At 44.8% G+C, this 10,532-nt stretch overlaps 1 protein-coding gene and 1 long non-coding RNA gene across 2 annotated transcripts; both read right to left on the reverse strand.

The window, feature by feature from the left end:
* Nucleotides 1-395: 395 nt before the first annotated feature.
* LOC115328780 lies at nucleotides 396-4,720 on the reverse strand. Its single transcript, XM_040216789.1, has 2 exons — nucleotides 4,436-4,720; nucleotides 396-1,513 (listed from the first exon to the last, which is right to left on the reverse strand). Exons 1-2 carry the CDS (start codon nucleotides 4,703-4,705, stop codon nucleotides 530-532), a joined length of 1,254 nt encoding a protein of 417 aa, XP_040072723.1. The 5' UTR covers nucleotides 4,706-4,720; the 3' UTR covers nucleotides 396-529.
* A 3,165-nt stretch (nucleotides 4,721-7,885) lies between these two features.
* On the reverse strand, nucleotides 7,886-9,813 carry LOC120844836. The gene is made up of 2 exons (XR_005716495.1): nucleotides 9,696-9,813; nucleotides 7,886-8,271 (listed from the first exon to the last, which is right to left on the reverse strand). It is a non-coding gene; the product is annotated as an uncharacterized LOC120844836 (long non-coding RNA).
* Nucleotides 9,814-10,532: the final 719 nt, after the last annotated feature.

The raw sequence follows: 10,532 nt of genomic DNA on the forward strand, positions 1-10,532 counted from the left end.
TTTCGCTCACCAGCCACCTTCACAAATTGGAATGGCTCACATTTTTTTCTCTTTCGCACTCTTTCTCGCAATATGACATAGCGTGCCCAAAGAACGAAGTGCATGATAAGTTTCAAGCTCACCACTCCAATTTTATTTTGGCCCAGAAGAGCGTAATCAATCAAAATTATTGATTGATTACGGTGTAAGTAAAACCAATAGAAAAGATAAACTATTTCAGATTATTATGATAATAAATCATTATTTTTATCTTGTTTTATTTTAATTTTATATGAAATATCAAATTTAAATCAACACCAGAACCTGCACGATTTAGTAAACGGGTTATACTGATACATCAGGATCTACATTTTTTTCCCACTATGCCTGAAAGGCGATTCAGCACTAGAAAACAATAAACCGAGACAGCTGTAAAAGTGTACAGTGAATTAAACAGTGCGATTTTGAGGGACAGGTAATAAGCTAATTTTAATTTTGGCAGAATAATGTTCTCCTATTTTAAATTTATTGTTCGTCAGCAGGCTTTCAATTACATGACCTCAAAGTACAGGTGCAGTGAGTTGTTATCAACAAACCCGTCCCTTTCTAGTCTATCCAACATCAACGAAGAAAAGCGTTCTAAAGTGCTGTAGGAACTTCCGTCTGGCCTCTTAAAGTTCTCATAATACGGTGGATCCAAATCAAAACTGTATTTTTTGAGCCGATACCTCTTTTGGTTCATGTTGCGAATGCCACTGACCCTGATACGTCTTCTGAACGGCCATTTAAGGCTTGAATCGTTGTCGCCAAGATGTAATTTTAAATACAAATCACAACAAAAGTCACTCTCAGACGGAACAACACGGCATACAATGGACACGTTGTATCCACTCAAATAGTGCCTGGGGCTCTCAGTTACCACCAAATAACAAGAGTTTGCATCTTCCTTCATAGCTGCGAGTCCCTTTAAGTGCCAGTAAAATAGCTTTCCTTGGTGATCAGGACGCATTACTTGGAACGTGCTCTCCGTGGCGTTCAGCGGGTGTTCGGCGTCTACGCCGAAGTTTCCGGCCTGACAGCCCTTCTCCCCTTTACCAGCGACGTCACTCAATCCGCCTTCTGCAAGAGAAGGTCCCTCGATGTGCAATCTGGACAAGTGTTCAAGTGTCGCAGACTGAGCTTCCAGTTGTTCTTTCGAACTCTTTTCTGCTTTTCTGACGTCCTCCCGGCAGTGGTTCAGGCTGGTGTGCAGACAGGACAGGTCTTCAGAGAGCTTGCCCAACGCTTCTTTGATTTCATTACTTGTCTGCTCGATGCTGTCGTATCCCTGTGCGGCACGGTCTGCGTCCACTACAGGCCCAACGGCGGGTACGTGGCAACCATGTTTGCAGTGTCCCACAATCTCGCTCCTCAGCACGGACACTTGACACCGAGGACAGGACACCACGTGGAAAGCGCACTCGATGTTGTGCTTTAAGAGACTGCCAACGGGACCCTCGAAGTTGCAGCCATTAGACTTGTTCCAGCAGGCCGCCTTGGTGAGACCAAAAAAAAACATCGAAAACTTGATTTACATGAGGTCGTGCCAAGAAAATACAAACAAAGGCGTATCACTGTTTAAATCAGAAAATGTTAATGGCAGTTAAACCTTCGCACTTCCACATCATGTTTACATTACTCACAGAGTAATGTGACATTACTTCGCGACATTTTTAGAACGGTCCTAATTCTACGCACTGCTACCTATTCTCAACCTCGAATCCATGGAAAAGCATGCTCAACGTCAAGACTTAATACAAAGCTGCCAAAGGATGCCTTACCGGTAATGCGGTTTTTCGTGTTTTTTCTTTATTTTTGATAACAAGTAGAAGGAAATTATTGAAATTGTTCTATTACCGTTGTTTTATTGATTAACTTATTATGAACATCGTTTATAATTGTCAAAGCATTTGGTTTGAGAGATATGCAATGTTGCGACGTTTGGGGTATTTTATCCCCGTAGCGAAGATCTACCCATACCCACTTTGTAATAATGCTGCGTGTAATTTGCCGATCTCGGATTTCCTCGACTGCCGTAAAGCCGCTCTTTCGCTGTGCTTACCGCGATATTTTGGCGTAGTTACGACGAATCGAGATATGCATATATGTCGTATGCTTTGGCTTTGCAATCGCCATGATTGCAGGGATATAAAAAAAAGTGCTTAGGATGTTCTGAACCTCCTTTTTGGAGCATGCAAGCGTAATTTTAAGTATCCGCAAATGCAAATGAGAAGGGGAAAAGATCATAATAGGCAAAAAGTAAAAACATCCCCATCAAAAAACAAATATACGGTTTGCTCAATGAACATTTTAGAATTTATAGAACTTGTATACGCACTGTAAGGCGCACAAGGGTCCCTATATTATCTATATTTTTAATGTATTCCTTGAATACGGTAACATATTTTTGTTTACTTAGTTGAAGAAGTCCTGAGCAACAATTGCTAGCTGCGGAACACGACCCATATTTTCTTGATTACCGGTAATTAAGAAGGATTGGTGTTATTGATGGCAATTTGTTTTGATTGAGCTTCTCGTTTTAATTTTCCTTAATTATGATTTCCTTGGGTGCCGCGCCAAATCCGACAGATGTCGGTTACACGCAGCATAGCACAGAGAGAAAAGTGCGGAGGCCGACGTGTTTCTATAAGTAAACATTTTGAGGAAGATAACTTAAGCCCACACCTTAGTGTAATCTTAACGAAAAAAACTACATTTCTATTCCAGAATCAAGAATCGGGAACACCAGAAGGTTAAAGGGATACTTAAACGAAATTTGAAGTATATCCGTCGTGTTCAAAAATAGGTTGAATATGATCTACAATATCCGTAAATGACAATCGCACGTTTGTATTTTGAGCCTGGTGGCTGTATTTTTTGTTATAAACGGCCCACTCTAGCAAGCGCTCGGAGAAGGCTCAGCTTGGAGCACATGACATCTGACGCAATCGTGACGTAGGTCGTTTCGGGACGAGCAAAGCTACGGCGAGGCTGACGTCGTGGGGATGGCCTAGTCGTTCCAGCCACCGAAGCCGCTGCTCTTGTGCGAATTATGAGTGACGGGTTAATCTTTTATATTCTTGTAGGGGGACATTAGCTACTTCTGGAACACATAAAAGGGATACTCGGGAAGACGGGAGTTCCTCCTTCCCCTCTTCTCTCGCTGTGGCCGGTGCTCTTCGCTAATCGTTTAATTCGTTTTAAAATTTCTTTTCGTGGCTTTTTTAACAATATATTGGTGTGTTCGATGTGATACGGCTCCTTTGAACACATATGGACCATAAATTAAGCGCTGAACTTTCGTTGTAGTATCCTTTTAATGGAGCTGTGCAACGATTTTAACGTTCAAAGAATTGGCATCTTCTGCTTTAGATATTGTTCATTGTCACAAATGACAGAAAACACACCTCCTTTCATCGAAATGTTGCGATTCCGCCGCGTACAAGCGAGGCAAAAATTTTAATGTTCCCCGACCTGCCGCCGCGAGCGGCGGCCATGAGAAACAGGCGGCATGACGTCAATGTTGGTCTTGTAGACAGATAGCAAGTTGTGCGAATACCTGTTCGATAAAAGGTAACTTTTCTACAAATCTTGTCGTTCCACCATAAATATAAATGCGTCAAAAACCTGGTATCATCGACAAAACTTTTATTATACGGAGCTTTAGTGGCGCCATCTATCCTAGGTCCAAAAAGCCACCAGCTCTCTCTGCTACCGCGAACGGCCGCCCGAAGCCGGTGGGGGATGAGGACAGGGCCGGACGGGTATGGCCGGACCCGGATGAGAGTTTCCACCTTTCACCATATTGTTTGCACAGCGCCCGCCAGCACGTGGTCACGCGGTCGCAATTGGATGAGTTCTCGCTGCTCACTGATGGCTCTAAAGAGAGAGCTTCACCGGAGCCCCGCGCCTACCCCATCGACGTCACTGCGCACGTGACCCGGAAGACGACATACGAGTTGAGAGGTGGCAAAAACCGGGATCTTTTTCATTTTTTTTTACATAAAAACTAGTCTACCCAGACAAAATCTGTTTTCTGTAGTTCCCTTCAGACGTGTCAGGCATCAACTTCCACGATTATTTAAGTAAAGCCCTGAAATTGTTGCACAGCTCCTTTAAAGTACGAGGATGCTGAATTGAACGGGGCTTTCACTGGTACGGGTACACGTGCGCAGGATGAGAGCTCAGAATGGCTTGACTCTCTCTGCTGTATTTTTTTATTTGCTCGCACGTTTGTTGAAATCAAGAAATGGGTTTGATACTTTAGAGTAGTTACCACAGGGACATAAATGGCAAAAATTTGCTCAGCACTCTTGGAGTACAAGTCAAGTGGTTTCCCCACGCAATAATGTCTGTGAAGATGCACTAACTTCCTGTTGCTTATAATTCGCACAACAAACTTGGCATCTGCGCTCACCCGGCGTTTTGCGAGGAAGCCCACTGAAAGCTCGATTCGGGAGCAGTCATCATCGCCGAAGGATTCCTCATCGATGGGACAGGTGCTCCCTTGTTGAGAGCACTCCTCGTGGCACTCGGGGCAGAGCGTGTGGCCACAGGACAGCCTGATGGCTTTGAGGAACACGAGTCCACACAGTGCGCATGCGCTGTGAGTGATCTCGGCATCCTGGAAGAAGATGGGCCTCCAGTCCATGGCGTCGGAGAATCCGGAAACGCAGAAGGACCTCATCTTGGATGTGCCACCGTCGAGCCCGGACTCGGGTTTCTCCTCGATGACGTGGCTCGAACCTTCGGGATGAAGGAGTCTCGTTATATGAACATAAAAATTGGCTTAATATCTTACGACTCCCAAAAAACAGACATGTATATGGTCGAATTTATTTTGCGTAATTAAATAATGTTATACCCTGACGTTTTTTAAGGTCTCAAAGCATCAGTTCAAGTTTATGGCACAAATACATCTCAATCCTAAAAATAAAATAGGGAGGAATGCGCAAATTACGCAGCTTGTTTTTCACTCCTTCGGCGTTTTGAATTAAATTTAATTTGGAGTTTCATGGTGCGGCAGAAACATAGGCCATAGTGCGCCAACCACAATGGGGCGACTGAGGTATTTCGGTAAGACGAATGCATAAAAACAGACTACAAGTCTGCCAACAAGCGGCTCGGAAATATGGTGTCATTGGTGAGCGAGCGATCAGTGGTTTGATTATCTTTAAGGAACGTAGTCATTAGTATGAAAACTTGCCGTGCTATCGCATCTTTGGTACATTTCAGCACGCTCTATGCTTAAAAACGGCTCTAAAGAATATTTAGTGTTAATACAGTCTTTGGGCATTCAAGCCATTAGATTACAATTGTTTTGAACAGGTAGTGACAACTGCTTCCGACAAAATTGAAATGCCACTTTCTCAACCAGAACAAGTCTTTCTGACTTAAAAAAAGATTTAATCTGAGGGCTGCGAGTCACTGGGTATCTCCTTGTAGACAGATGATCAAATTCAACGCTATAGATGTTTCCTTATTGTTAGCGGCGTTAAAAAGCATGTTTAAGGCGTAACTGCAAAGTAGCACTGTCATGGAACTTACATTCTCGAAAAAAAAAAAAACGTTACCATGGTATTTGCCACGCTCGAAGCACACCACAAGCTCCACATCTTCGGAAGCTTTCGCTTTTAGCTCGTAAATCAGCACCGGCTAGATAAAAAGGCTGAATTGTGCTTGAGTTTCTGGATCACAAACCCGAGACCAGTTTGAGACACGGAGTGCACAGGAGTGCTCCGTCGCCGTTCGGCTGGGAACCGTCCTGCCACCGACTGAACATGAGTTCCAGACGATCGCTGATGGAGCGCTCGTGTAAAAAATGTGCCGCACTCCGGCCCAGCACCACGGCCTCGTTATACAGCAGTTGCTGGTTGAGTGGCAAGATGATTGGGAGAGGTGGTCACTCCCCCATTCACGCTTGTTTTGTATTTTACTGTAAATGCACACCCCTTATACAGTTTGGTGAAGCTAATCTCAAATATATTTAGCCCGAAAAACAAGTAAAAGACAGGACACGCGTTTCTACTTGTCCTTGTCTTCTGCGCTAACTGTTTTTGAGCTGTTCAACCAACTAGGACACCGACTGATATAGTTGCAGCTAACATGTGCCAAGACTGGAAACTGCTGCTTCACGCTTCGCGTGTCGGACAAACTCGGTATTATTCAGGGTCCTGTGGAGCGAGTAAAGATGTTTTGTAATGCGCCAATCTGACAATTTGAGTATTAATTAACTAGCATTTTAAATAATAATTTGTCCGCCAACTTTTGAATGCAAAAGTTGTAGTGTGGGCTGAGAAACACCGTATATCGTGTCGTTTCCGTCAAGTTAGCTTTTGTATTTAGTTTTTGTCAAAACTTAAAAAAACAGTTACACCCTCTGCCCCCAGGAAATGTTGTTGTTCGTTCATTTGTATTAGGAGATTATTATTTTTTTTTTTTGCTACAGAGTCACGTATATGTTTAATAAAGCAAAAAAATTAACTTCTCCAAACCGACACCAAAACAAAAGCACGGAACCTCATGGCCAGTATATTACGTTTGGTGGAGCTTGGGAAACACTGTTATACGCCTTTATTCTCCCGAATGCACAGGGAAGGAAGAGAGGCTAGCACAAATAGAAAGACTGTTAAAAGGCAAATTTGGGGATTTTACGTCCCAAACCAACGAAGGATATTTGGACCGTGCGAGTGAAGGTCTGGAGATTAATTTCCACCATCGGGGGATTTTGTTTTACGTGGAACTGAAATTTCGGTTACATGGCGTCTTCTCCGCAATATACCTCCCTCACATAACAGGCACTTCAGCCGGGGAAAGAACAGTATTAATAACCACATATAAACAACAAGCACGAGACACAGCTGATGGCTGAGTCCACGTGTGTATAAGCAGCGCGCTGGAGGACTCTACGATTATGACTGAACCGGCTGAACCGGGTGGCGTCTAGCATTACCTAGCTCTGGCACCTCTCTCGACGCAGTGGAGTGCGACGGCTTTGTGAAAGACATCGGGTCTGTTATCGCTGACCAGGTTTATATCATACAGAACTGGCTACAGGACGTACGATACTTACATTTGAAAAGGCGACGTGCGGGGTTGAAAGGTTCTGTCGAACGCATCCAAGGGGGTGGAGACACGATTACTTCGTTCGTGGAACAGCGGAAACAAACCACTTTCTACAAAAACTGGTTTGTTTATCAAAGGAATGTTAATGGAGTCTTGAGTTAGACCTAACACGGGTCTGTGTAAACTATTTCATCCCATGAACAGCGGTCCTGGATGTACCAGAGTTTCTGTCAGTAGTTCTGGTTCGAATATTCGACGTATCGAAATATTCGAAACTTCGAATGCTACAAATACAAATCAAAATATTTGGGCAATAATTATTCTTGTTACATTCGAAGCACGAATATGTGCGAACCCCTACAAATATATCTTGACTCACTTAATAGGACTGTGTAAATACTGCCTTGGTACAACGCCCAGTGCGAAACAGTTTTCTATACGCCTTGGCAGAGGTTAGCTGAAACACTCTGTGTATAATTTAATGGCGTGTTTTCATCCACTCCCATCTCAAGCCTATTTTCTTCCTGCTAGCAGAATAGCTCTTGCGAATCGGAACGTTGAAGCCTTTATGGAAACCTTTTTACAACCATACTTCGTGTCGTGAGTCGCAACACGTAGCTGGGCCAAGGAGTCAACAGGTGTTCGAACTCGGAGCGAAACTCCCAATAGGGTGTTACTACCGAAATTGAATCACATTCTTGAGCATTTCCTCCACCCTCGAGTGACACTTCATATTTAATTATTTATCTGTTCTTGAATATGCAAGGTTATATTGTACCAACAATATAAAAAAGAAAACGGCGAACAAGAAAGAAATTTTATATTTGTCGGTATGAAAATGGAGCACACCTGCTACGACACAACACATTTATTTGGAATAAACTGTGAGCTCACTGCGAGTAATAATTTAAATTTTGAACACCGTTCATATTCGAATAAAAGCATCTGTGCACGCTACAGTGTGCAAAAAAAAAAATTATGCGGTCACAAGTTGCAAGCTTATGGCCAGCGTTGGTCAGCTCTCAGTGGTAGGGCGCCGAGCACGAACAGCCTCCGAGTTTTTGGCTCAGTTGTGCGCATCTGCGACTCGCGACACCGGATAGCACGGCGTCTGCCAGATGGCGCCACAAGCACGAGAGGCCACGCGCTCCGCTGGTCCATTTCGTTCCGTTAATACCGGGGCAGTTCCTGGAACACATATTGGACCGGTGTGTTTAGCGTCCTATACCGCCAATACATCAAAGGAGGTCTTGGTGTGCCAACAAATGACGTCACAAAAGACGTTGTTTCAGGCTGTCAGATGTTGCAATCCTGCCGGTTGGCGCTAACAAACTCGGCAAAAAGTACGACTGAACGGGAGTGTCTCTCTCATCCCCCAGTCTCAATCCCGACTGCTGACGCTCCCTGGGACTGTGAAGTTGGTGGGCGACCTGCTGCAGAAATGGCCACAACTAGAGCACTATATAGCTCCTTCGGAGCCGAGTAGCGCAACCTAGAACGCCGTCTTTCGGCGACTAGCGGCGAACGCCCGGGGGTTTCAACTCCGATCAGGAATGCACGGGGAACGTGAGAAAATCGCCGTTTCTTCAATATTGTGAGGATGTGCGGAACGTCAAACGTTTTTGACATAATAAAGGAACATTTTAGAATAATTTGCGCTAAGTTGCGTGCCATGTAACGGCGTAATTTTTTTTTGAATTGCCTGATTGGCATTACGCAGCAGACAACGCGGCGACGTCACGGAGACGTCACACCGTCCACGTGACCCGCTCCGGCCAACCCAGGAAGTCCATCTCCGCTGCGTACAAAAATCGTCTGCTTCAAACGCCATTGCCTTGGAAATTGCCTTCTCAAAATTTTCGCATGCATCCGATATTATTAAAACTTTGATAAAGTGTTTAGTGCTTTACCAACTTCACGACAGACTAGTCTCAAAAAGTGTGAACTTGCCGTTTATTTTTTAATCAGCCGTGTTGAGTCGATCTCCATGTATTCTCCCATAGGGCGGGCCGCCTCTTGGAACCCTGAGTACCACGTGACTCGCGCCGAGCTGCTCTGTCGGCCATATTGTCGGCGAAATACGCGTATCAAAGGATTGCGCTACTCTGCTCCGTAGGAGCTATATAGTGTTCTAGCCACAACCACCACCGCTGATTCGACACCCCCAGGATTGCGGCAGGCCTGGCACTTTTATGGCCTCATCAGACGGAGATTGAAGGACAAAGTTTCCTAGACGCGGTAAACACACCGGTCGGAAACGTGGTAGAGGCACCGTTCTACCGGTTCCTAAAGTAGCGTAAACGCTGCTTGTTGAGCGAGCGCTAAAACACTAAGATCGACTAACATACATGCCCTGGCCCCCATCCTCTCGCTTATTCCTGCCAGCCGCATCAGCCTTACACTCCTGAGCACATTCTCTCAAGGTGAGAGCAGAAACAGGACTATGCGTAAAAACGGCGTCGTGGAAACTCTATAATATGAAACGTCCGCTGGATGAAACGACTGCGAATCACCGGAACGTAGTTCAGTGTGTTGGAATTCTCTAAATTAATATTGAATCACCTGTCACGTGTAAACATTAATATCGCAGTGAGCTTACGCAGTGAGCTTACCCAAAATGTGTACTCGATGGTCTAAGTAAGCTAGAAGTCAGTTGAGACCAAGTTTGAAGTTCCGTCGAATCCGAAACTTTGCAGCTGCCGCGACACGTTCGCGCGAGGACACAGGAGCTTACTGCGAAGCGTCCGCATAACGAGCGATAAGCGAAGCGATAGTGAAATATTTGCTCTGCACTACTTCTACATTCCTCTCTCCCTCTTATCAAGCAACGCCGGATTAGGTGCGGGCGGCCGATGTCTGAAGGAACGCGATATTAGATACGGCTGAACAAAGGAGTTCCGTAGATAGAGCCGCGAGCGAAACACCCGATTCCGCAATAGTTCACAATGGCAGAGAGTGTGAATTACGATTAGAAACACTTTTGCCTAAACTTTATCGCTGAAGTTCCAGATATAAGTAGTATGCTTCGTTTTACAATCAAGGCATTGTCCTGTAAAATTTTCTGTTCTATATTACATCGTCTGTGCAATATATGAATTTTATATGCCCCTCGGCACGAGTAGGTGAATTTTGAGCTGCTCCAATCGTACTCTAGCGTAAAGGGTGCCTTCTCTGGCAACACTGAAACTCTGTCGTCACATGTCGCAAAGCGAGCATTTCCGTCTCGGTTTGCCCATAGAGTAATCTACACAAGGTAAAGAGCGGACACTTCCATAGGCCCCAGCGGCTTATTTAGCTGGCAGGGAGCGCACGCAGCGGCCGTCGTAGTCGCCAACTAAATGAATGGAGTCACAATAAAAAAATAGCGGATGGATAGACATCTAGTTTGGCATAGCGTGTTGGGCGGAAGCCTGCGCCATCTGGTTCGCCGCGAGTTATGATTTTCCTAC

This window comes from Ixodes scapularis, unplaced genomic scaffold, assembly GCF_016920785.2.
Source record: "Ixodes scapularis isolate PalLabHiFi unplaced genomic scaffold, ASM1692078v2 ptg001041l_1__unscaffolded, whole genome shotgun sequence".
NCBI lineage: Eukaryota > Metazoa > Arthropoda > Arachnida > Ixodida > Ixodidae > Ixodes > Ixodes scapularis.

What these genes read in the sequence shown, in the direction of transcription:
- LOC115328780 (XM_040216789.1), bottom strand. Translation starts at nt 4,705, where the DNA reads ATGAGGTCCTTCTGCGTTTCCGGATTCTCCGACGCCATGGACTGGAGG. An exon ending in GCTTCCTCGCAAAACGCCGG is followed by an intron (nt 1,514 to 4,435) that starts GTGAGCGCAGAT and finishes GGTCTCACCAAG; the next exon opens with GCGGCCTGCTGGAACAAGTC.